This window comes from Bos grunniens, chromosome 4, assembly GCF_055505025.1.
Source record: "Bos grunniens cultivar Pamir isolate PY7600 chromosome 4, Bosgru_T2T1.0, whole genome shotgun sequence".
Lineage (NCBI taxonomy): Eukaryota > Metazoa > Chordata > Mammalia > Artiodactyla > Bovidae > Bos > Bos grunniens.
In genome coordinates this window covers 79,327,673-79,355,054 of record NC_141168.1, presented here as the reverse complement: position 1 = coordinate 79,355,054, position 27,382 = coordinate 79,327,673, and the positions used below count along the sequence as shown (strand labels likewise).

General features: G+C 37.6%; 1 protein-coding gene and 2 long non-coding RNA genes across 12 annotated transcripts in view; 1 reads left to right on the top strand and 2 right to left on the bottom strand.

Annotated features, from left to right (window-relative positions):
• The window catches only part of LOC147374428 (uncharacterized), a 100,886-nt gene extending 83,530 nt beyond the window's left edge, over nucleotides 1–17,356 (top strand). For 6 of the 9 annotated variants that reach the window (XR_015162757.1, XR_015162760.1, XR_015162761.1 and 3 more), the window contains 3 exons: nucleotides 6,598–6,719; nucleotides 7,422–7,648; nucleotides 17,057–17,356. This is a non-coding gene — a long non-coding RNA (uncharacterized LOC147374428). Of the gene's footprint in view, nucleotides 1–6,550; nucleotides 6,720–7,421; nucleotides 7,649–8,964; nucleotides 9,101–17,056 lie in introns of those variants that run through there. The other 3 variants (XR_015162763.1, XR_015162756.1, XR_015162762.1) reach the window with 3 other exon arrangements.
• GNAI1 (G protein subunit alpha i1) overlaps nucleotides 1–27,382 on the bottom strand; it is a 105,690-nt gene that overhangs the window by 5,155 nt on the left and 73,153 nt on the right. For both annotated transcript variants that reach the window (XM_086397155.1, XM_086397154.1), the window contains 4 exons: nucleotides 18,587–18,744; nucleotides 15,081–15,209; nucleotides 7,405–7,534; nucleotides 6,212–6,365 (listed from right to left, as the gene is read on the bottom strand). In XM_086397155.1, coding sequence (XP_086253281.1) covers nucleotides 6,212–6,365; nucleotides 7,405–7,534; nucleotides 15,081–15,209; nucleotides 18,587–18,744 — 571 coding nt within the window. The remainder of the gene's footprint in view (nucleotides 1–6,211; nucleotides 6,366–7,404; nucleotides 7,535–15,080; nucleotides 15,210–18,586; nucleotides 18,745–27,382) is intronic.
• Nucleotides 1,864–6,205, bottom strand: LOC147374429 (uncharacterized). The gene is made up of 2 exons (XR_015162764.1): nucleotides 5,798–6,205; nucleotides 1,864–5,251 (listed from the first exon to the last, which is right to left on the bottom strand). It is a non-coding gene; the product is annotated as an uncharacterized LOC147374429 (long non-coding RNA).

Below are 27,382 nucleotides of genomic sequence, written 5' to 3'. Positions count from 1 at the left end.
GTGAAAGTGAGAGATAGATTTAAAGGACTAGATCTGATAGAGTGCCTGATGAACTATGGACGGAGGTTTGTGACACTGTACAGGAGACAGAGATCAAAACCACCCCCAAGAAAAAGAAATGCAAAAAAGCAAAATGGCTGTCTGAGGAGGCCTTACAAACAGCTGTGAAAAGAAGAGAACTGAAAAGCAAAGGAGAAAAGGAAAAATATACTCATTTGAATGCAGAGTTCCAAAGAACAGCAAGGAGAGATAAGAAAGCCCTCCTCAGTGATCAGTGCAAAGAAATAGAGGAAAACAATAGAATGGGAAAGACTAGAGATCTCTTCAAGAAAACTAGAGATACCAATGGACTATTTCATGCAAAGATGGGCTCAATAAAGGACATTTTGAATGTTAACCCCTAAGCAGATAAATAGTTTGCAAATATTTTCTCCCATTCCTTTGGCTACAGTTTTATTTTGTTGATGATATCCTTGACCATGCAGAAGCTTTTTAGTTTGATGTAGTCCCATTTGTCTATTTTTGCTTTTGGTGTCAAACCTAAAAATTTACAGTCAAGACGGATTTCCAGCTTAGTGCCTATGTTTTCTTCTAGGAGTTCTCTCATTTCTTACACTCAAATCTTTATTTGGGTTTATTTTTGTGTATGGTGGAGACAGCAGTCCAGTTTCATTTTAGCATGTGGCTGTCCAGTTTTCCTAACATTTATTAACGAGACTGCTCTTTCCCCATTGTGTATTCTTGAGTCCTCTGTCATAAATTACTTGATCATGTGCGCATGGTTTACTTCTGGGCTCTCTCTTCTGTTCCTCAGTTCTGTTTCTATGCCAACACCACACTCGTTTTGATTGCTCTAGCTGTTGGAAACCAGGGAGCACGGCGCTTCCACCTTTGTTGTTCCTTTTAAAGACTGCTTTAGTTTTTGGACTCTCTTATGACTTAAAATTGTTAGGATTATTTATTCTTTCTGTGAAAACTGCAATTAGAATTTTGATATGGATTACACTGAGTCTTTTAGACAACTGTAGGTAGCATGGACCGTTCTAACAGTATTCTTCTAATCCGGTGTGGAATACCAGACCACCTGACCTGCCTCTTGAGAAATCTGTACGCAGGTCAGGAAGCAACACTTAAAACTGCACATGGAACAACAGACTGGTTCCAAATAGGAAAAGGAGTACGTCAAGGCTGTATATTGTCACTCTGCTTATTTAACTTCTATGCAGAGTACATCATGAGAAACGCTGGGCTGGAAGAAGCACAAGCTGGAATCAAGATTGCCGGGAGAAATATCAATAACCTCAGATATGCAGATGACACCATCCTTATGGCAGAAAGTGAAGAGGAACTAAAGAGCCTCTTGATGAAAGTGAAAGAGGAGAGTGAAAAAGTTGGCTTAAAGCTCAACATTCAGAAAACGAAGATCGTGGCATCTGGTCCCGTTACTTCATGGCAAAGAGATGGGAGAAACAGTGGAAACAGTGGCTGACTTTATTTTATTGGGCTCCAAAATCACTGCAGATAGTGACTGCAGCCATGAAATTAAAAGATGCTTACTCCTTGGAAGGAAAATTATGACCAACCTAGACAGCATGTTAAAAAGCAGAGACATTACTTTGTCAACAAAGGTCCATCTAGTCAAGGCTATGGTTTTTCCAGTAGTCATGTATGGATGTGAGAGTTGGATTGTAAAGAAAGCTGAGCACTGAAGTACTGATGCTTTTGAACTATGGTGTTGGAGAAGACTCTTGAGAGTCCCTTGGACTGCAAGGAGATCCAACCAGTCCATCCTAAAGGAGATCAGTCCTAAGTGTTCATTGGAAAGAACAATGTGAAGAGCTGACTCACTGGAAAAGACCCTGATGCTGGGAGAGATTGAAGGCAGGAGGAGAAGGGGACGACAGAGGATGAGATGGTTGGATGGCATCACTGACTCAATGGAGGTGAGTCTGAGCAGACTCCAGGAGTTGGTGATGGACAGGGAGGCCTTGTGTGCTGTGGTCCATGGGGTCACGAAGAGTCGCACATGACTGAGTGACTGAACTGAATTTTCTTGTGACATATTTGCCTGGTTTGGGTAACAGGTAATGCTGGCCTGGTAAAACGAGTGATGGAAGAGTTAGAGAAGAATTACTGGCAGTGTTTCTCAGAGTGTTTTGCAGAATTCACCAGTAAGGCCATCTGGTTACGAACTTTCGTTGACTGGAAGGTTTTTGATTGAACTCTTTACTAATCACTCTATTCAGATTTTCTATTTCTTAATGATTCAAACTTGGTTGATTGTTTCTAGGAAATTTTCTCCAGGTTGTCAAAATAAGTTTACATTTTATCTCATCAATAGCAGAGAGCCATATACTCTACAAATTAAGTTTTAGTTTATTAAATCATAACAAGGTTGGTACACTGAAATGTAAAGGAATAAATAACGTCCTGTTGACTCACAGAAGCTAATGCAACCTCTAAATTAAAAATATGTTTTGAGAAAACAGCTTGCCCTGTGTGCATTCCTCAATCTGCTATATATATTCCAGGTAACTAGTTACATTACTTAATCCCCAGAACTACAAGATACATGAATGAACTAGTAAGTACTGTATTAAACCTGATTTTAAGTTTTGGCAAAGAATGACTGAGGGCAGGGGTGGTGGAAGATGACATTAGTTTCTAACATAATAGAACTGTCTTGACTAAAGGTTTATTACAGATGATATAGCCTGGCTCAAGACTGGAGAATGGGAGGCTGGTGATATAATTCAAAGGGAGATACAGGTGATTTGAAAAGAAAAAAAATAGCGTGAGTTCAATTTGAGTCTCAGGTGCTAAAAAACACAGATATGCTCAGCAAGCAGTTGGAAATGCAAGCCTGAGTCTCCACAGAGAAATAAGAGTTGACAACAGAATGTATCATGCTGAGAATAAATACGCCTATGAAAGAATAGAATGCTGGGAGATTATAAGACTGCAGACAATTTGGTGAAATGCCACCATACAGATAAAAAGAAGAGAAGACAGGAGCAGAGAGAGGTAGGAGATAAACCAAGTGAGGAGTTTGCAGGCTACATGTCTTCTTCTATAGCAAACAGTATAGAACAGGAATTAAGAATTGAAGGTGCATCAGAGAATCTGAATCAGGTGAATCAAGAATTCTATAATACTCTTTGCTAAAAGAATCTTAGACCAGTGATTATTACTAACTTTAAAAAATGTATACCTGGCCTGGCAAAAAAAAAAAAAAAAAAGAGAGCTAACAAGTATGCTCTTGGTGGCTCTAAAATCTCTGCAGGTATGTAATATTTGAGGAGTGATTTGGGTTCTCTGGGACTTTCCCTGGTGGCTAAGACAGTAAAGAATCTGCTTGTGATGCAGAAGACCTGGTTCAACCTCTGGGTCAGGAAGATCCCCTGGAGAACGGACTGGCTCTCCACTCCAGTATTCTTGTCTGGAGAATCCCATGGACAGAGAAGCCTGGTGGGCTATAGTCCATGGGATCACAAAAGAGACACAGCTGAGTGACTAACACTTACTTTTTTACTTGGGTCCTCTGACATTAACACAAAAGGGCTACTTTACAATGTTGTTGTTTAGTCCATAGTCCTGTCTGACTCTCCCAACCCCACGGACTGTATTCTGCCAGGCTCCTCTGTCCATGGGATTTCCCAGGTGAGAATACTGGAGTGGCTTGCCACTTTCTTCTCCAGGTGATCTTCCCAACCCAGGGATCAAACCCACATCTCCTGGATTTGCAGGCAGATTCTTTACTGCTGAGCCAGCAGGGAAGCCTTTATTTCATTATAGAAAATGAATATGACCTTAAAGATAAAGTAAAGGCAAAACTGAATTGCCTTGATTCTAGATATCTTCAATCTTGGAATCAGAACTATTAATAATTCTATCCCCAATAAAGCACTAAAAATATCTGAGTAAGGTGACTTAGGATACTAAGACTTTCAAAAATTAAACTAAAAACAAGTTAATTCTGTGAAATTAGTTTGAACTGAAGTATAACTCTGTGGGCTTCCCTTGTGGCTTAGCTGGTAAAGAATCCACCTGCAAGGTGGGAATCCTGGGGTTTGATCCCTGGGTTGGGAAGATTCCCTGGAGAAGGGAAAGGCTACCCTGCCTCTTGAGAAATCCGTATACAGGTCAGGAAGCAACAGTTAGAACTGGACATGGAACAACAGACTGGTTCCAAATAGGAAAAGGAGTACGTCAAGTCTGTATATTGTCACCCTGCTTATTTAACCTGTATGCAGAGTACATCATGAGAAAGGCTGGGCTGGAAGAAGCACAAGCTGGAATCAAGATTGCCGGGAGAAATATCAATAACTTCACTTATGCAGATGACACCACCCTTATGGCAGAAAGTGAAGAGGAACTAAAGAGCCTCTTGATGAAAGTGAAAGAGGAGAGTGAAAAAGTTGGCTTAAAGCTCAACATTCAGAAAACTAAGATCATAGCATCTGGTCCCATCACTTCATGGGAAATAGATGGGAAATAGTGGCTGACTTTATTTTTTGGGGCTTCAAAATCACTGCAGATAGTGACTGCAGCCATGAAATTAAAAGACGCTTACTCCTTGGAAGAAAAGTTATGACCAACCTAGACAGCATATTAAAAAGCAGGGACATTACTTTGGCAACAAAGGTCCATCTAGTCAAGGCTATGGTTTTTTCAGTGGTCATGTATGGATGTGAAAGTTGGACTCTAAAGAAAGCTGAGTGCTGAAGAATTGATGCTTTTGAACTGTGGTGTTGGAGAAGACTTTTGAGAGTCCCCTCAACTGCAAGAAGATCCAACCAGTCCATCCTAAAGGAAATCAGTCCTGAATATGCATTGGAAGGACTGTTGTTGAAGCTGAAGCTCCCATACTTTGGCCACCTGATGCAAAGAACTGACTCATTTGAAAAGACCCTAATGGTGGTTGGATGCCTTCACCGACTCAATGGACATGAGTTTAAGTAAAATCCGGGAGTTGGTGATGGATAGGGAGACTTGGCATGCTGCAGTCCATGGGTGCAAAGAGTCGGACACGACTGAGCAACTGAACTGAACTGAACTGATAACTCTGTGATTTACAAAAAGGGCTGTAGTAAAGAGCAGTAGGGTCACACTGATTGAAGAAGCCTCTGCTTTGCCTCCAGTGCGAATATAATGAAATGTATTCTGACTGCTGATGTTCTGGATGCAGCGGGTGCAGTGGACTTGGGTCTGGACTGGGACTCTCTTGCTTCATTCCTCCCAGTGCTCTCACCTGCGTTAGTGGGATATAAAAGCATCCATAGCACACGGTTGTTTTAACACTGCCCATGGAATGGAAGTAAATATTTGTATAATTTACTCAATACAAAACTAAAATTTTGTTTATAAGAAAAAAATTCTTAAAATAATTAGGATGGAGCAAGGGTTATTTTTACGTCATGTTCGACTCTTTGCGGAGGGGACCTGGGGGGCGAGGGTGGGATATCTGTGTTCCTTGTGCCCACTTCCAGTAGGAGCCAGGGAAGTGTTCCAAAGAACTAAAGCAGTGTTTTTGCCTAACTTTTGATTTCACAGATGGAGTACTGAGACAGGGAAATTAACTGCCTCATTCAAGATCAAAGAGCAAATTATGGGAAAGCCAGGACTGCAACTCAGCTTTCCTTTTCTCAAAGCAGACCGTTTTCCACAGCAGTAAAACTGAAGTAGCTTTAAGGTCTCATTACCAAAGCCTGGGTTTCTTGTGAACCCTTCCCCCATTCCCCTGAGCAGTTAGCTACCTAGGACTCCTTTCTAATCTTTCCCCCTTACAATTACTTACTGTTCGTTTTCCTCTGTGGTCACATGCTGCACTGGTGGTGTTTTATCTGCTTCCTTAGGAGTACCTCTGTCTTAGAGATTAGTCAGTGAACAGAGACACATCTTATTTATTGTACATCACACAATAGCTAAGATCTGTTCACTGCATGAACAAATCAGGATCTTACGTTTACAAAGACTTGGGGTCACCACAGAAAATTATCTAACAGCTTTCCCATAAAATGAATGTTATTTTTAATCCTCCACACCTCAAGGAGCTAGCCCAAGCAAGCTGGGCTTGAATGCAGTTTGCTAAATAATTTTGCTTTTACAGGTTAAGAACTACTAAGCCAAGAGATTCAAATCAACAACTGAAATCTTGGCTTAGGGGAACTTTCACTTAAAAATGTATGAGTTGACAGAGAAAGTAAAATACCTGCATATTCTGGATAGCATATAGTGAGAGGGCTCTTCTTGATTTTTTCTTCAAAGAGATCCTTCTTGTTCAGAAAAAGTATAATAGATGTATCTGTAAACCATTTGTTGTTACATATGCTGTCGAATAACTTCATGCTTTCATGCATTCGGTTCTGTAATAGAAAACACAGCCAGTGTGTCATAAGGGCAAAGATTCTGAGAAATATTACTTTTAAAAAATAATGAGTGTCTGGGAAAAAAGTGTGGCAGTACAATAGAGCTTAGCCAGCTGAAAAATACATAACCTATCAGAAAAATACACCTGCCATTTAAGAACAAGCACACGTGATGATTTTAGGCGAGATGAATATCTGCATCACTGATCACCCTTCTGCGTCCATCCAGCACTTGCTGAGTGCCCGTGGTGTGTCACTCTACTGCAGGAGCTTGTGATCTATAAATGCCAAGAGCAGACATCTCAGAGGAGACCTCATCATTACAGAGTGAACTGAAGTTTCCATTAAAAGGTAAGTAGAGGTTTTTAAAGATTAATAAACTGAAAAAGCTGAAATACAATTAGACCAATACCCTATATCATAGTGTATGAGGGAAGGAAACCTCCAATTCCTGTTTCCTGCCCTTCTGGTATTTGTGGTTTCAAAAAGGGCACTGATATATTATAGAGCGCCAGAAGGACAGAAATGAATGTTGTATGTTACACCTACTGAATGGTAACTGTATATACCCTATCCTAAAAAAAAAGAAACTGACATTTATAGCTCTATTTAAAAATATTTCCCCTAGATTAACGGTACAGTGAAACACATGTGACAATTATATGACAGCAGTGAAGTACAATATAGCTCAGGGATTACTAAGCTGGCAGAAGTAGGATATATAAGCCTTGGACTATAATGGAGCTAACTTTATTTTTATTCAGTATGTAGATACCAGATCTCAGAAATGCCTAGTTAAGCATCTAGGGTTCAACTCTTTGTCTTCTCCTTTTTATGAGGATCCATCATAAAAAGTATGCTTCTTTGCATACTAAGAGGGAAATGTACTAAATAGAAAAGTTAGAGAAAGTGCCTGAACTTTCACATTATTCAGGCATTAGCAAGAATTTCTCAAGACTTTTTCTTAGAAAAATTCTTGGCAACAACTCCAACTCTTCCTATTCCATGTTCAATCTTTAAAAGAGGCTCTACTTGCCATTTCTTCATCTTCAGCTAGAACCAGGTCATAGTCACTCAGCGCCACACAGAAGATGATGGCGGTCACTCCTTCGAAGCAATGAATCCATTTCTTCCGCTCAGATCTCTGTCCTCCCACATCAAACATTCTGTAAGAGGAGAAATGAGTTTGACATCACCCTGAATGCTCAGACACACCAAGGAGTTCTATAAAAAAAATCAACAAAAAAGCTCCAAATCGCATGGAGAATGTGGGATGGAAGGTAAGGAGAAAAGGACTTTAAGGGAGAAAATGTCTGCTAGAAGGGACGGTCTCTCACAATAAAACACAAAAACCCAAAATACCTTAAAAAAAAAATACCCAAATTCATTAACATATGAGACCACATTAGAACAAGAACATTAAAACACACAAATGAAGGGGCTGAACTATGTGTAAACCGAGAAGTCACAGGGAACATCTAGAGAATGCAGAGAGAATAGAATATATTCAATTCACCAGTCACAGAACATTAGAGGCAGAGAACACGGTCCCCTCGTCCAACTACAAAATGTTTCTCTCTGAAGCAATATAGCAGGACTTAAATGTAAAGGAGAAAGCATTAGAGGTAAGAAAAGTGTCATATTTAAACAGGGGCAAACAGCTTGCCTAAGTCAAAAAATAAAACCAAGGTACAGAAAAAAAGACAGATGAGATAAATGGGTGGCCTACTGAATAGTGTGAATACTAGGAGTGAAAAAACTACGTTTTTCCATGATATGCAATAGGAGACCATTCTAAGTTGCTGTACAAGGTGGTAACACAAACAATAGAAAGATGATGATGCTTTCTGCTTTCTCCTCTAAGAGCATAAGTTAAGCAAAAGTTGAAATTCACATAGATTGTTATGCAATCTAGAAATAGCCGCTTACATAATGGAAACACTATGCAAACTGGTACATTTTAAAAGACTCCATTTATCTAGATACTGCACTAATTAAAATAGTCCCTATTTAATTCTCAGGCAAAACGAATTTTCCCAGTAGAGTAGCATTGGCCTATAAACCAAATCCAAGTGCATCAGATTTGTACTCAATATAAAAGTAACAATAGTAGTTAGTTTTATCATCATTTAAGTGGTATTCTATTAGTCTACCTAGTAAATTGTTCATTAAGTTTAAGTATGCTATATAACAAAATGATTCTACTACACACTAAATTAAAATGGGTAAGATGCAAAAAGGACAGCTGGTAATGAAGATCAAACAAAATAAAAGAAATTAAAATGATTACCCATCTGCTAAACTGCCAACGAACACAATTTGAAGACTACGTTACCAAAAAAATAATATATTTTAGCTAACTTCTCTGATCATAGGTCATATATCACTCCATGTAAAATAACAACTGAACCCTCCCTCTCCCACATTTTCCCTCTGTTGATGGTTGGTTTATCTATCAATTTGGCTAGGCTATCATATGCAGTCACTTAATCAAGCACTAATTTGGGTGCTGCTGTGAAGGTATTTTATTGTTATCGTTAGTATCTATAATCAGTTGATTTTCACTAAAGGACTTTATCCTTGATAATGTGGGCAGACCTCATCTATTGAGTTGAAAGGCCTTAAGGGCAAAAGCTGAAGTTTCTCAGAAGAAAAAAATTCTGCCTCAATACTGCAAAATGAGTATCTACCTGAGCCTGCTGTCCTGCACTGCAAACCAACACCCCTGTCAGGTAAGCCAGGTCCTTGACAGCAAGGAGAGGTAAGAAAGCCCTCCTCAGCCATCAATGTAAACAAACAGAGGAAAACAACAGAATAGGAAAGACTAGAGATGTCTTCAAGAAAATTAGAGATACCAAGAGAACATTTCATGCAAAGATGGGCTCAATAAAGGACAGAAATGGTAGGGACCTAACAAAAGCAGAAGATACTAAGAAGAGGTGGCAAGAATACACAGAAGAACTGTACAAAAAAGATCTTCATGACCCAAATAATCACAATGATGTGATCACTCACCTAGAGCCAGACATCCTGGAAGGTGAAGTCAAGTGGGCCTTAGGAAGTATCACTACAAACAAAGCTGGTGGAGGTGATGGAATTCCAGTTGAGCTATTTCTACCCTGAAAGATGACGCTGTGAAAGTGATGCACTCAATATGCCAGCAAATATGGAAAAGTCAGCAGTGGCCACAGGACTGGAGAAGGTCAGTTTTCATTCCAATCCCAAAGAAAGGCAATGCCAAAGAATGCTCAAACTACCGCACAATTGCACTCATCTCACATGCTAGTAAAGTAATGCTTAAATTGTCCAAGCCAGGCTTCAGCAATACATGAACCATGAACTTCCAGATGTTCAAGCTGGTTTTAGAAAAGGCAGAGGAACCAGAGACCCAATTGCCAACATCCACGGGATCATCGAAAAAGCAAGAGAGTTCCAGGAAAACATCCTTTCCAGCTTTACTGACTATGCTAAAGCCTTTGACTGTGTGGATCACAATAAACTGAGGAAAATTCTGAAAGAGATAGGCATACCAGACCACCTGACCTGCCTCTTGAGAAACCTGTATGCAGGTCAGGAAGCAACAGTTAGAACTGGACATGGAACAACAGACTGGTTCCAAATAGGAAAAGGAGTACGTCAAGGCTGTATATTGTCACTCTGCTTATTTAACTTATATGCAGAGTACATCATGAGAAATGCTGGGCTGGAGGCAGCACAAGCTGGAATCAAGATTGCCAGGAGAAATATCAATAACCTCAGATATGCAGATGACACCACCCTTATGGCAGAAAGTGAAGAGGAACTAAAGAGCCTCTTGATGAAAGTGAAAAAGGAGAGTGAAAAAGTTGGCTTAAAGCTCAACATTCAGAAAACTAAGATCATGGCATTCGGTCCCATCACTTCATGGCAGATAGATGGGGAAACAGTGGAAACAGTGGCTGACTTTATTTTTCTGGGCTCCAAAATCACTGCAGATGGTGACTGCAGCCATGAAATTAAAAGACACTTACTCCTTAGAAGGAACGTTATGACTAACCTAGATGACATATTAAAAAGCAGTGACATTATTTTGTCAACAAAGGTCCATCTAGTCAAGGCTATGGTTTTTCCAGTAGTCATGTATGGATGTGAGAGTTGGACTATAAACAAAGCTGAGTGCCACTAAGAATTGATGCTTTTGAACTGTGGTGTTGGAGAAGACTCTTGAGTCCCTTGGACTGCAAGGAGATCCAAACAGTCCATCCTAAAGGAGACCAGTCCTGGGTGTTCATTGGAAGGACTGATGTTGAAGCTAAAGCTCCAATCCTTTGGCCACCTGATGGGAAGAGCTGACTCACTGGAAGAAACCCTCATGCTGGGAAAGATTGAGGGTGGGAGGAGAAGGGAACGACAGACGATGAGATGGTTGGTTTGCATGATCGACTTGATGGACATGGTTTCTGGTGGACTCTGGGAGTTGGTGATGGACAGGGAGGCCTGGCATGCTGCGGTTCATGGGGTTGCAAAGAGTCGAACAGTTGAGCAGAACTGAACTGAACAGGTTGTTTCCTCCGAGAACCCTAAGTGACACATGTTTAGTACCCAGATTTGGGTAATGCAGTAAATTAAATACTCCTCTGGATGTGGCTTTGGATGTGGGTGGTAGAGAAAGGTTGGAAGAATTTTGAATAATTTGATAGAAAAAGTCCAAAATACCTTGAAATACGGTTGGTTAGAAATACAGATATTAAAAATGATTTTGATGAAAATTAGATTTTTTTTTAGCCTTCAGGAAGAGGATAATCCTGCTAACAAACTAATTTCTAACTTCAAGTGCTATCAGAGAATAAATTTCTGTTGTTTTATGCCCCAAATTTGTGGTAATTTGTTACAGAAGCTTTAGGGAGCTAGCTAGTATATGCCATCTTGCTTTTCTCATCATACCAGTTACCACCCCCACAATACTAAATATGTATTTCATTTCCTCTCGTACCCCAACCCTACAATGATGTAAAGACAAAGACTTTGTTTTGGCCTCCACTGGACAAACAAATGTACTGCATAAGTATTTCTTGAATGAAATAATGGACTGTGTCTACAGAGTATTTTAAAACACTTTTAAGCAGTAATAGACTAGTTTTTACCAATGCTATTTTTCACAGAACTAGAGCTAAAAAAACTAAAATTTATTTGGAAACACAAAAGACCCCAAATAGCCAAAGTAATCTTGAGAAATAAAAATGAGGCTGGAGGAGTCAGACTCCCTGACTTCAGACGATACTACAAAGCTTCAGTAATCAAAATACCATGATAGCATGATACTGGGATAAGAACAGAAATGCAGATCAAGGGACTAGGTCAGAAAGCCCAGCAATAAACACACACCTACAGTCAGTTAATCTAAGACAAGGGAGGCAAGAAAATACAATGGAGAAAGTGGTGCTGGGAAAACTGGACAGCTACATGTAAAAAGAGTGAAATTAGAGCATTCTCTAATATCATATACAAAATTAAACTCAAAATGGATCAATAATAGACTAATTTTACCATGTTAAAGATACAGACCTTCCAGTTATGTTCTGGGAATGTTAAATATAAAAGAGCTTTAAGTTGATAAGTAGTATGAATACAGAAACAATCTCTTCAATTTAACTTATGAATGAATGAGGGTCATTCATTATTGATCATAAGTGACTCTATGGACTATAGCCTGTCAGGCTTCTCTGTCCATGGGATTCTCCAGGCAAGAATACTGAAGTGGGTAGACATTCCGTTCCTCGGAGGATCTTCCCAACCCAGGGATCAAACCTGGATTCCCTGCATTGCAGGTGGATTCTTTACCATCTGAGCCACCAGTGAAGCCTAGCATAAACAAAGAACCTTTAAGCCAGTGCTTCTCAAACGTTATGTGTGATGTTGATGGTGCTGATTTGCAGACTAGACTTTGAGAATCACTGGCCTAACTCGAGCAAAAATGACTAAGAACCAATACAACGAAGGATCAGACTGTACACAGAGCATTATTCATTGTTTCACATGTATATTAAAATTATCTTCAAATTCTGAATTTCTATTTAACCCCAAACAAAAAATGATTATAATATGTTCTCCTTCATATGAAGAGACTGTTGACTAGTATTAAACAGGGAGTGAAATTGAGCTTTCTTAGATTTCTTTCTTTAGAGGAGCAGGGGGGAGGCAGGGAAGAGGGAAGGGAATGTACTGAAGATCCTGAACTGTGCTGACTTACTCTCAAGACTGTTACCTGCTATCACTGTGACCAAGACTGGGGCAATGCTAATTGACTATACATGAATACTACCCCATAAATGACTTTCCACCCCAAAACCAACTGCACATTTACATTACTAAAGAAAAGGAACAGAAACATTACAATCATAAAGTATCCCTTCTATTGGAAAATTCGATTTTCAACAAAAATATAACAAAATACCAATAAGACTGTTGATTCTTTAAAGCAAAATAATCCTCATAGACACTGTCCATAAATGCCTGGTCACAGAGGTGATAGTATACATTCCTAAATTATAATGCTTTGTTGCCTCATTCTAAATTTGGTAATTCCCATACCACAAAACAAGTGAAACTAAAATTTTTTATCAGCAGTTAAAAACCTGGACAATGAATTTATACCACACAACACACAAAATAATAAAACACACTCAGGAGTTTCCAGTAGAATTGTTCTAAGCACATTTTTGTCTTCATCTTTCTGAGACTCTCAAATATATAAAAAGCATACTTGGAACCATATGTTAGCAATGATAGTAATTTAACAATTCAAATCCAAAATAAGACAAAGTTTATTTGAGGTTCCTGACAGACCTATGTTTAAGTCAGCAAGTGAAAACAGTAACTAAAAACATCCTGTGAAACTTTACATCACCCAAGAAGACTAAACAGAGCAAGGAAAGTGGACTTCCTGGAAGGATCATGATAACAGACAACCTACCTGATGCTGAAATGACAACTTCGGGAAATCTAGGCTGGCAGTGATGAGTATGGTCTGGAAGTAAATGTTTATAGTGCATCGACCCAAGAACGTGACTGAATTTGACACAGATTGCCTGAAGCACCAAACAACTGGCGTAATACTTACCTTTGCCATTTCCCATCATTTACAGAGCTGAGGCCTCTATGTTTTCCTTTCACAGATAATAACCCATTTTATGTATAAACCTCTGACACTGGGCAAGATTGGAACAATCTACTAAGAATCTTAAACACGTTTGCCTTTACCTAGCAAGGGCAAGTCCAGAATCCTTATTTGGTAACCTAAGCCCCATGTACTTTTTCCTCAAATTTCATGGTTAGAATAAAGTGATGATCTGAACATAATTTAAGATTGCTACCAAATATGATCGTAAAGCAAGGTTAAAAAAATTTTTTTTTAAATCAGAATTTAAGGTGAACTAGGATTTAAAAAAAAAAAACGCAATAAACCTTACAAGTCAAGCACTGAATTTCCTTATATTTAAAATCATTTCATAATTTTTAAATAAATCCAGCAGTAGTAATCAAGTAAGGCAAATCAGATGATTTAAAATAATGCTATTTTAATATTCCTGAGTTTGGTTATGTAATATTCTACAGAAGAGTAAGCAAACTAAAGGAAGGCAAATGATTTCAGTACATAAAAGATAATACCAGCAGGGAGAGGAGGAAAAACTTACAAGCAAATACAAAACAGTACCATATTATAGTACCAAAAGTTACATGCTCAGATAAACTCATTATGATCTGTATCTCTGTTTAAGAAAGCAAGGCAGTGTTTGTTTCTGAGAGGGAAGCTGCCATGGAAAACTGAAATTAAATTTTAATTTCTTGGAAAACTCAATTACATGAATCCCTGAATGTGGGATAATGTAGTGATGAATGCTAGTAACAGATGTATTATATTTAAAATACTTATGGAGAGACTCAGGGGTATAGGTGCATATCTAGCTGTGCTCCCCACAATGTGTAATACTGAGCTTCTTTGAGGTGAGCTGACAAATATTTGTTTTTAATCTCTGACTAGAAACCTCTTTTTAAGATAGTTTCAGAAATTCTGATTTGTTATCATACTGTTTCAGAGCACTGGAATTAACTGGAGCAAAATTCAGCAGTTTTTCTCACATTTTTTCTCTCTTCAATAAGTAACAATTTTCAATGTTTAACTGAAGTTCCCTGAAATTGGTTCATTATAAAATGAGCAAACAAGACAAAATGAACTTCAGGATCCCTTTCATTCTATAGGCTACCAATCAATGCTTCTCTGTTCAGACTTCAATAAGTTATAGTACACTGTAAGTTAAATGAACATTTTTAATCATGAAATAGTAGAAATGTAAGTGTGTGTAAAAATCTTGGTGAAAAATTTTAAAAAGGTAGCTTTTAAAAACATTTCCATAAATCAGCATATATTCTATCAGTAAAACCTAGAAATAGATGGCAACACTTTTCCAAAATATACATTATTAGAGCAGTAGTTTCTATTTAAAAATAAAAACCAAAATCTATTTTTATTTAAGCCACTGTGAAAAATACAGGCAAAAGAAATCTGAATGGTTACTTTTTCTTAAATAAAAATATCCCCCTTTGGATCTGAAAAACATTTTCTGTAATTTCCAACTCTAAAAAATTTTAAACTTTTTTATACCTTTTCCCTTAAACATTTTATTTTGTATTATATATCTGAATTCATATATTATCTGCCTTGAAGCTACTCACTTAAAATGAAGATCTTTGAAAGTAAAATGGGTCTCAACAATTCCTGTGGTTTTCACTCGAGTTCTGAGAACATCTTGTTGAGTTGGAATATAATTTGGTTGTGCAATTCTGTCCAAATCATTCAAATAGCTGAAAAATAAACAATATGCTAATAGTTAACATTATCAATAAAGATCGTCTAAATCAAAGAGCAAAACATTTTGATGCATGAAGTACTACAGATTACTGCAAGTTTTTACATTTCTGTGTAATGATGTAATTTGACCAATTTAAATCTGAATCTTACACAACTCTCTGAAATGAAAATGTTTATACTTCTCCAGCCACAAAATTCCATAAGCACCCAAACTCACTGCAAGCCACGAATTTGTCTCTAAAAACTCTTTATTACATTTTTTTGATGTACCACTGTGTTTATTTTCTAGACATTTCTTTTTTGTTGAGGAGTTATTGTAGAAAGCCTTCCTTTTGGCTGGCCAAAGGCTGAATTCAGTATTGTTCCTTTTCAACTCGCCTTAAGTTATACACAGAAAATCACTACACATGCTCCTGTACTCTACATTTTACTGGCTCTATGAATCAACATTCATATTTTATTTCTGGTTTCAGCCACTCATTCAACTCTCTCTGCCAATAATGCAAAATATGTTGTGTTATAAAAATGTAGTGGTATCATACTATGCAATTCTTTTGTGTCTAATTGTGCAGTAGAATCAATACTGTTACATATAGTGCAGGTACAGAAGGATTAAGGTGAACCTGAGTCGTTAAGAGGAGGGCTTACTGGAGAGTGAGGTGAGGAGTGTAACAGAGATCTGAAAGGTGCATGGATGAAGCGAATGTTATTCACATCAGAAAAAGCACAGTAAGGAGGTAGGAACAGTCACATCTTGTATCTTAGAACATAAGTCCACTAGTAGGCTATGCATAAATTCTAAGGTCGCCTGAATGTGGGGAGCATGACTGCAGTGTTTTCTAATACTAGAGTGACACAGTTCAAGATAATTTAGCAAATACATTGGGGTTCATTACAGAAGCACCAACTTTTGCAACTTTAATTGATGTCTCCTCTCAAAGTGTTCTTTAGCCATTTAGAATGGGGTCTTACCCACAAAGGGAGCTCAGTAAGTATATGATTTGTGGAGATGGAATTGGAAAGCCATTCGCTGAATTAGTAATCAAAATGTTATAGACAAGTATATGTATGTGATGTTGATACTAGAATACACAGAGATGATAGTTTATCTGTATTTTAAAATAATGTATTCCTGTATTGTTGATAATCTCCTACTATTTTATGTTTTTAGTTCCACATATATTAAAGCTCAATTTACTATAATAAAATCTGACTTAAAACAGGCCATGACAAGAGTTTACTAACTGTCGCTTTGAAATAATGAGCTGTTCTTATTTAAGATGTGTTCTGATTACTCATATTAACATTTATAGCATAAAACTGCTATAGTTCTATTAGCCTGTAAAAATAATGCACATTTATATTTCGACAAGACAAAAAAGAAAAATGGGCACTGTGAAAAACTCCGGTTGTTTTAAAAGATCACAAATTTTTCATAGATTGATGGTTAGATGGTCTTACTGGGCAGCTTGGCAGCACCCTCTATCTCCAGTCAAGAATTCAGAAATCAAGATGCCTTGTAACTACCAAGGAGAAAAATGAGTTTCATGACTTCCTTCATTCTTCAAAGTGGCTCCATTTTTGCCATCTTAAGATCAGAACTATTAGTAATGAAATAACAGAGAGCCAAAGTGACTCCAAGTACTGTGCACAGGACAAGGGGTCTGGGCAAATATACTTGGTGGGAAGTGGGACGTCCATCCAGGAGGATACGGGGAAATGAACTTTAATCTACTGTCCCTGACAAGCACCCCTTAATTATTCAAATAGCTCCTCTTGCTGGGCTCAGCTCAGAGCAACTTACTCACCATAAGTAATTTCCGCTTTGATCTTTCTGCAGGTTCTGGTGGTGCCAAAGCAAGTATTGTGGACCAAGAGTTGTATTTTGCAATAAGAAAAATTTTTTCTAATTTTTTCCTCTAGCTTCTGGAGTTTGGTTTATTAATATAAGGGCATATTGTGTGATGACCATGTATCAGGTAATGGAGATAGAATAGTGGGCAAAAACAGACCTTACTGAGTTTACAGTTTAGTGGCAGAGATTTAAAAAAGAAAATCAAATAGTCCTCAATGTTAAGTATAAATAATATTACCTCAAAATACATGTAAATCTGTAAGTGCTAGGGAAAAAAAAAAACAACGAACTCTCAGATCATGAGTACACAACACGAAGACAAAGGCCTACCCACTGAGTCAAAGAATATCTCCTTGTAAAAAGTAAGGACACCAGATGGAAAGATGAAGCTACATGTCAATAAGATGTTATACCCTTGTAATAATACATATGGCTTATATACTTGTAAAACACTAAAAATATATGTTAAAAAATATAGCGCTATAAAAATTATGACAGGTTATACAATATCTTGTATTACTTCTTCATTCACACTAAATCATTAACGTAATGCCGAGTACACTGACGTGCAACACATGACAATTCTATAATTAGGTTCTCAGCAGCCACACCCATTTGTTTTTCACTGTGGCAAAGTATACGTGTTTACCTAGACCTTCTAATACTTGGCAGTTTCTATTTAATCCTCACTTGTATCCCTGAGAGCCAAGAGCTCTGTCAAGAAAACTAACTTTGGAAAATAAAATAAGCGTAAGGCACTTGTTTCTACTCAGAGTATCATCTCTGACATTGCTGAGTATGTGTGCCAAATAATGGAAATAAATTCTTGATATTTTTTTCCCTATGCAGATTACCAAACAGAAAACTCCCTGACTAGGTTTTATCAAAACTTACTTTATAGACTTTCTGAGGCCACCACCTAGAAAACTGGGACAAATTATTCTTCTAAAAACTGCAGTTCGATATCTATTAATATAAACAATGTCTAATGCAACACAGCATATATACTTGACAACTGTCAAGTTTACAAATCCTTTATTTTCATCAGTAAGAATATCTTGATGTTATCATCGTACACCCCTTCAAACAGGGTGCCTGTGACTCAAGGTGCCTGTCACTGGACAAGTGACTTCTCAGGCACGTTAGTAAATGAGGAGCACTCACATTAGTTACCCTCCCCTTTGGCTGGTCCAAACTAGAGGTCCACCCAAGTTAACAGTAAGCTTTGGGAAATCCCAAATACTTTCTTGGAAGTATACTGGAAACAGTTCCATGCTGCATGATTAGAGTTGCATAAGCATGAGTCCCCTGAGACAATTTTTGAACACAAAAGGAATATGAGCCTTGCTACCTGCAAACACACACACACACAGACAGAAAAAGTATTCAAATATTGTCATCCTGAATACCTTGAGTTGTACAAGAATGTGTCAGCCAATTCTGCATTAAAACTGACTTGGAGGTATATTTGACTTGCAAGTAACTATTCATGATCATGAAGTTATGATTACTTACTATGCTGCAGAATCATTAAGCTGGTACTCCCGGGATCTGTTGAAGCAGGCTTGTACACCACTGTCTTTCCACAGTCTCTTTATAACTCCAGCAAGTTCTGCAGTCATAAAACCTTCCTCTGCAGCGCCAGCAAGCACAAAGAGTTGGCGGGCATCATCCTGAACATTCAAAGGCCATTTTTATTTAAAAAGTAAAAAGACACTACAGATAAAATACATTGTTGATTACAAAAGGTACAATCGTGAGTTTCCTTTATGCTGTCTACTGGTGTCATAACTTGGATTTCCCTAAAATACCACTTTAAAAATTGGCTTAATCAAAAAAGCACAATCTTAAGTCATGTGTCCATGTTTGGTGATATTAGTAACAGCTATCAAGGCACCAGAAAGCTGAAACAATGACGAGACAGCTCATGAGGGAATATATTAACCAACTACCCACTGACAGTCAGCTGTGCATGGAAGATGATCACTTGTGACCAAACAGAAGATTGTATTCTTTGCCTCCCATCACCAAAATGTTTTCTAATCTAAAAAAACACATTGACACCATTAGCAGTTATTTTCAGAATTGAATTGTCAGCTCTGTGATATACTTTGTAGAGGCATAATAAACTCAAATAAGGAAGAAGTCAATGTGGAATAAAGCAAGAATAGTTCCACAGAATAGTCTGAGGTTTCAGAATACCTTAAAGTGTGTATCCATTAACATCAGTGGGTCCAGAAGTGGGAATAGGTGTTTGCTAATCCAAGCATAGGAAACAAACACAGCTCTGAAGTAGAAATAACTCAGGATGCATATAAAAGATAGCATGCAAAAGTTTTTAAAAGGAGGAATACTGCACATAAAATTAAATTCTGCTTAAGTGTTGAGCCTACAATGCATGTGTTCTAAGTCACTTCAGTCATGTCCAATTCTGCGACACCATGGACTGTGGCCCACAAGGCTCCTCTGTCCATGAGATTCTCCAGGCAAGAATACTGGAGTGGGTGGCCATGCCCTCCTCCAGGGGATCTGCCCAACCCAAGGATCAAACCCCCATCTCTTATCTGTTCTACATTGACAGGCGGGTTCTCTACCCCTAGTGCCACCTGGGAAGCCCAGCGTCTACAACAGTTACAGTTATTCTGATCTATAGGTAATAAAACCCACTAAGACAGTATTGTCCAAGAGATTTAAGCCACTGACGGAATTCTAAATTTTCTAACAGCACATTTTAAAAAGTGTAATCAAAAAAAAGTAAAATTCATTTCCATAATATTTTCTATCACCTGTATATAAAATATATTTCAACATTTAACCAATATAAACTTAGATATTTACTCTTTGAAACTTGGTATTTCTTTTATACAGACAGCACATCCCAATTCGGATCAGGCACATTTCACATATTCAATAGCCACATACAGGTAGTAGCAACAGCGCTCTACCACACAACTCTAGTCTTCGGGTAATAACATGGTTAATACAAAATAAGGGAGATGTGAGGATACCATCGTCACACAGATTCTTGGGCTGGGATTTGCAGCTTATGTTAACTGGGTAGACCGTTCCTAACTTTTCTCTAGGGGCATCTTTCCAGCCTGGTGTAGTAGCTCTTTACAAAGTGATGGCACATTTCAGGATACGGTGTACAGAAGGGAAGCATTTGGTGACACAGGCTAGCAGCGGGTACCAGCTGACAACATAAATTCATTCTACTGCCAATTTGTGAAACATTTTCTTTTCAGATGGAACCCATCATGAGAAATAATTAAGTCACTCAGCATGGGAACATATTATTCAAGCTTATGTTTCCCTTTTTAGTAAATCACAAGAGAAATGCATGCAAGCAAGTAACACGTGTACAAGATCCATAATAAACTCCAACAAAACATGATTTCAAGTCGTTCTTAGCACCATTTGCCTTATTCCAGTAAACAGTTACTCAGTTTTCCAAATAATGACTTACATATAAGAAATTCTAAACTTGGTCATTTTTACTTTTAACTAAGTATCATCAAACATACTTTTATTTTTAACTAAGTACCAAACATACTTTTCTCTATCCATTTTAGAAAAGTGCTTTTCACTTACAAGTGAGATTTCATTATGATGTATTTATTCAATTTCCATAAAATTTTTTTATAGAAAAGACTAATGCCCAATGGTATGGGTCATAAGATCACATTCTCTTCAAACTTAGCAGGCAAGAAGCCTGAAGAAAAGACTTGGGAAACTGTGGAAACTCTATTTATAAACTGTATTCTCTCTGTAGCATTCAAAAATGTCTCTTCTTCACAAAAGTGTTAAGTCTCTTTTCCTTAATAAATACATTGGAATACTCCCACGTCATTAGCAGGATATTCAGATGTCTATAAATGAGCTTTAAGGAATAAATATAAGCTGGAAGGTACTTTTAAAATTATTCTACCTAACTTTAGGTTTTATATAAGAAGAATCTGATGCACAGAAAGATTGTGAAATTTATTTGGAGTTCCACAGGTAATTAGTCACCTCACCCAATCACACATATTAGTCAACAGTTACTAAGTAGCCACTGCCTAAGACACATTTGAAAATTGCAGAATGATGACAAGAGTCCTATCTTATCATCAACTGTAGTCTTTTCAAGATTCATGTAAAATGTTATTTAAGAACATTTAGGGCTTCCCTGTAGCTCAGATGGTAAAGAATCTGCCTGCAATGCAGGAGACCAGGTTCAAGCCCCAGGTAGGGAAGATCCCCTGGAGAAAGCCTTGGCAACCCACTCCAGCATTCTTGCCTGGAGAATTCCATGGACAGAGGAGCCTGGTGGGCTACAGTCCACGGTGTTGCAAAGAGTCGGACACGACTAAGGTAGTGACACTACGATGACTAAGAACATTTAAGAAAGAAAAACTCAAGTGCACCAAAACAGTGTGATGCAGTGTAGAAAACTGACAGGTATTACTAAAGGGCTACAGGGAAGTGAAACAGCTGATAAGGACTCTTGTTTGTGACGTTAAGAAGAAATGTACTTATCAGGCAATTACTTCCAAGTATCAAGAAAAAAATCTGTGAATGTAGCCAAGTTAGTATGTTTTTAAATGACTAAGAACTAAATGAAAATAAGATGGTTTGAAGAATGGAAGTTCTAGTTCATACAAACTGGGTGTTTGGGGAACTCAGAAGACATAAGAAATGCTATCTGCTATCATGTCAAGAGACACATAATAGCCTCTTTTCCCACACTGACGATGAGTGAGCACCTATTACTCAGTGACAATATATACGGCTGTCTTCTGATTTCTGATATATCAAGGTTCATTAAAGGGAAGAAGGAGTAGACTTTGTGCTTAGACACAGAGCAGAAAAAGAATTCTTAGGGTAAAAGAGAGCAGATTTCAATTCAATAAAAACACTTTTTAACAACCAAAGCTGCCTAAAAAACAAAAAATGGAGGGAGAGTGAGAGACTTCAATTTTAAGCAAAGGCTACATGATTATTTATCGTGATCTAGCAGACAGAATTTATGAATCAGATGAAGAGTTTAAACAGAAATCATCAGAAAGTCCTTTACATTAATAGAGGCTAAATAATACGCTCAAGGAGTGTTAAAAAATTGTGACACCTTCAAATTTTTGGCTGCAGGGAAAGTATCAATATATTGATGTCATGATGGATATACACATAGAAATCCTTTGTTTCAATGGTTTTGAATAATTATTTTCATTAATAATATTAGTTGACAATACTGAACACCATATACAATGAGAAATGCTCCTGTATTTAATCTACCACATTTCTATAGCATACAATCACTCCTATAAATTTAAACGACTATACAGCTTTTATCAAAGTTAGTGTACTCAATAGGAAATACTGAGAACATTAGTGAAGTCACCTCTCCACAGCTCCTGGTGCTAATCCGAGACATTAAAGAATTGCTTTGATTAAAAAATAAACATAAAACTTTTTTTTCCCTCTAAAAACAGAACTATAACTAAAGTAAAAGTGACTGAGACAAGGAAATGGGGGTGTGCTAAAAATAAAATAATCTAATTTTAAATTGCAGATGGCAAAACTTGACTAAATTGCAGTAAGCGTGAGCTTCATTATGTCAAAAAAAGAAATTACAATATATTACACAAATATAACATGTGTTTATTAATCTTATAAATGTATGTTTTAAAATATCAAATCAATAAAAAAATATTTAAGTGTTCTTTGTATGGACAATAGAACCTATTGTCAAAAGACAGTTAAATATGTAATGAATGATACATGAATTGAGTAAAGCAGAAACATACTGTGCTGGAGGGACATAATATATTTCAAATTAAGGTAAGTATCACTTTTCACATATATAAATCATTATTTCTCAGAATCAAAAACAATGTAACTTCTTCATCTTAGTTCTCAAATATAAACCAGACTACTACTATAAATAATTCAAATACTGATCTGGGAAAATAACAAGTAGAAATAACTAGAAACATTTTGAAAAAGAATACTGGGGACAGAGGGCTGAAATTATCAGATATTAAAAGTCTACAATATGTAGAACATCTGGTATTAAGATCAATGGGGGTGGGGAGCCCCAAATCTGAACTTATATGGTAAAGGTGGCAAGATAAATCAGGAAAGAATGCAATTACTTAAAAAACACTTGTGAATATTTAGATAGCCATCTGAAGAGGAAAAAAAAATAGTGTAGATCCTTATTCCATGCATACAGCAAAGTTTCAGAGGGATTTGAGGATCTAGCATAGAAACAATGCTGAAATTCACTCCCTAAAAAAACTCTTAAAATATCATAAATATTCAGTAAATCTTTGGTTGAGAGAAGACTATCTAAATTTAAACATAATGGAATAAATAATAGGGGATTCTTTTTTTTAATGAAAACCTAAGATGAAAGGCAGTAAGCCAAATGTGAGAGAAGTATGCATTAGGGCACAAAGAGTTACTATATATGTACATTTGTTGTTGTTTACTGGCTAAGTTGTGTCCATTCTTTTGTGACCCCATGGACTGTAGCCCACCAGGCCCCTCTGTTCATGGGATTTCCCAGGCAAGAATACTGGAGTAGGTTGCCATTTCCTTCTCCATGGAACCTTCCAGACCCAGGGTCTGAACCTACATCTTCTGCTTGGGAAGGGCAGAGTCTTTACCAAAGAGCCACCTGGGAAGCACATATATATACAAACAAGCAAAGAGATTAATTAAAACACCAAGACTCTAATCAATAAATGAATACAGGATAAAATAGGTGACAAACGTAGAGAAAGAGAGTCAATGAAGACATGGAAAAATGCATAGTTGTATTAAAAAATTGAAAATGTAAATTGAAATAAGACTTAAATTAGCCAATATTTTTAAAATTTAAGATTGCAAGATTTTGGCTACTGAGACTGCTAAGAAACAGCACTACTGCTAGGAAAGTACATTGATACAGCCTTTCTCAGAAGCAATCTGGCAAATTTGGCAGACAGATATAATTTAACTAACTAATGAAATAAATTTAAAAATCAGAGGAAGAGGAAAGTGGCCATAGTGCAGGAGCCCACTCCAGTATTCTTGTTGGAAAACCCCAGGGACAGAGAAGCCTGGCGGGCTGCTGTCTATGGGGTTGCACAGAGTTGGACACGACTGAAGCAACTTAGCAGCAGCACCAGCAGCGCAGGAGCAAACTGAGGTTTGGGGGAGAAAGGGAGCTTAAGTCCATTCAAGGCAAGGTTTTCTGTTCCTTACAGCCCAGCTTACTCTAAGGAAGTACTTCTCAAGCTTTCTTGGATGAAAGATCACCCTGTGTTTTATCTTCTTTTGTTTCTAATCTTTTAATACTAATACTATTGGAAATTAATTAAATGACATAATACATTTTTATTAACTATAAGAGTTAACATATAAATTACTATGTCAATTGCTGCAAGTCTGTCTAATTACTTCCCCTACCTCTGTGCTCACCTGTGTACATGCTTGTGTGCAGTGCCTAAGACATGTTTACAGGCCCTTATTCAAGGCTTCCTTAACTGCACATTATTAAAAACAAAATAATCTAATTTATCAGTATTGTCACCCACAGATTAACTACACTCATTATGAGAGTTCTGAAAGTATATTAGGCACAAAATTTGATTGCTCTATGCCAGCCTTGAAAACAATTTTGCTTCCTCTCATTTTAAATAACTAATATGTAATCTGCTTTGCAAATTCACTAGCTGCCAAATATGAAGCAAACCACAGCAAATGAGTCACCATCTCTTAAAATTTAAAATACATTTTGTCATCAGTTCTCACTCACTCAGTTACCCGACATATTAAAATATAATTCCAGTTAAGATACTGATAGGCTTTTTCGTTTGTTTCGTTTCAATAGGGATGTGGGGAATTACAATGATTCCTGAGTTCATAGGGAAGAGAAATGGATAGTAGCCTTGATATTTTGGTTAAAAAATAGTGGAATGGATGCACTCACCCTAGCAGATACCAATGTTCTATAAATCAAGAGAAACTAAATGTTACTCTGACAAAAATTATAATAGTAGTATAGTCATTATAAATGACAGTAGCAGCAATAAACACGTATTGAAATCTCTTACGAGCAAGGCATGTGGTAAAGTCTTGTCATTATTCCTTACAACCCTAAAAGGTAGATGTTATTATTATTTCCATCTTATGATGAAAATAAGTGGCTGAGCTGGGGAAAAAAGAATACATCGGTAAGAAAAAAAACTGGAGTCTAAAAACACTCAGTATAATGCTAAGGGTAGCATTTTCAAGTCACTCAGGAATGGAGTACTTAAACATGGTTTGTAAGGCAAGAAATGATCAAATTATAAAACATACTTAGATTCCACCTAGCAGGAGACACAAATAACGTTTCCAGGTAAACGGACATGTTATTCTAGAAAAAGATATGTTTTTAAAAATAATTTTAAGATGAAGAACATCTAAAGGTACAAAACTCAGAAGTCAGAATTGACTGAAGAAAACAAGGACTTCTAACGTAAGAAAAATACTGTTTTAAAACAATAAAAGAAATCTCCTGGATAAAACTATTTGCAAAGCATAAAGAAGTAACATCCCTAATATTCTAAGAGACTCAATGTGAAAAAGGACAAGGTATTAAACAGAACTGAGTAAAGACTACTAAGATGAGTCCAAATACTAGGTTCAATACTAAGAAGAGATACAAAAAGAAAGATTCTCAACCTCAGTAAAAATCAAGAAAATAAAAGCTAGTAAAGAAAAAAAGAGTAATTTTTCACTAAGATATTAGCAAATTCGGGACAATCCCTGGTGGTCAGTCCAGTGGCTAAGATTCCTTGGCTCCTAAAGCAGGGGGCTTGCGTTTGATCCCTAGTCAGGGAGCTAGATCCCACATGCTACAACTAACAACCCAGTAAAGCCAAATAAACTTACCAAAAGAGGTATTAAATAATTCAATGTTGACGTATCTAAGTTAATGAGACTGAGTTCACACTGATGCACAGTTGCTACAAGAGATTATTCACTTTTTTTTTCCCCCAAAACAGAAAAAACTATAGTACCTTCACACTTAAGTATCTGGTTATCCTTCAATTTAAGGCTGACTTCCAAGAATTGATACCTTAGAAAAAGAAATATATTCAGCCTTTCACTATACAGTTTCTTCTTTCTAGAATGCTTTTTTCCCTTCTTTAGGTCTAGAAAACTCTTAACACATGCTCCAATTATCAAGCTCAAAGTCCAAGCCGTCTTTAATTCATCTGTGTATTCCTGATTACAACTTCCAGAGCCTCATAGTATTTTAAAATTTGCATAGAGGCAAGGCTGCAAAGACACGGAGTAGACCAATCAAAACCAATGAGACAGCCTGAAGACATTTGTGTGAAAGAGTAACAATGGCTAACATTAGCAGAGGTAACAGTCAGAAGGAAGGAAGAAAATAAGTTACTAGGATACAGCTAGAGAGTCTAGAAAGAGTGGGTCAAACTAGCAACGATGAAACAAAACTGACCACTGCAGGCCTCCATGTAGATTCCAAAGCATCAGCTGCTAAGTTGCTAAGTCACCTCAGTCATGTCTGACTCTGTGCGACCCCATAGACGTCAGCTCACCAGGCTCCCCTGTCTCTGAGATTCTTCAGGCAAGAACACTGGAGTGGGTTGCCATTTCCTTCTCCAATGCATGAAAGTGAAAAGTGAAAGGGAAGTCGCTCAGTCGTGTCCGACTCCTAGCGACCCCATGAACTACAGCCCACCAGGCTCCTCCATCCATGGGATTTGCCAGGCAAGAGTACTGGAGTGGGGTGCAATTGCCTTCTCCACCAAAGCACCAGAAAAACAGTTAAAAAAAAAAAACAAAAAAAAAACCTTGTGTGAGGGAGCAGTTATTCCCAGTCAGTCCTGAAACAAAGTCTCTGAAAGTTGCTCAGTTCAGTTCAGTTGCTCAGTCGTGTCTGACTCTTCAAGACCCAATGAATCGCAGCACGCCAGGCCTCCCTGTCCATTACCAACTCCCGGAGTTCACTCAGACTCACGTCCGTCGAGTCAGTGATGCCATCCAGCCATCTCATCCTCTGTCGTCCCCTTCTCCTCTTGCCCCCAATCCCTCCCAGGATCAGAGTCTTTTCCAATGAGTCAACTCTTCACATGAGGTGGCCAAAGGACTGGAGTTTCAGCTTTAGCATCATTCCCTCCAAAGAAATCCCAGGGCTGATCTCCTTCAGAATGGACTGGTTGGATGTCCTTGCAGTCCAAGGGACTCTCAAGAGTCTTCTCCAATACCACAGTTCAAAAGCATCAATTCTTTGGTGCTCAGCCTTCTTCACAGTCCAACGCTCACATC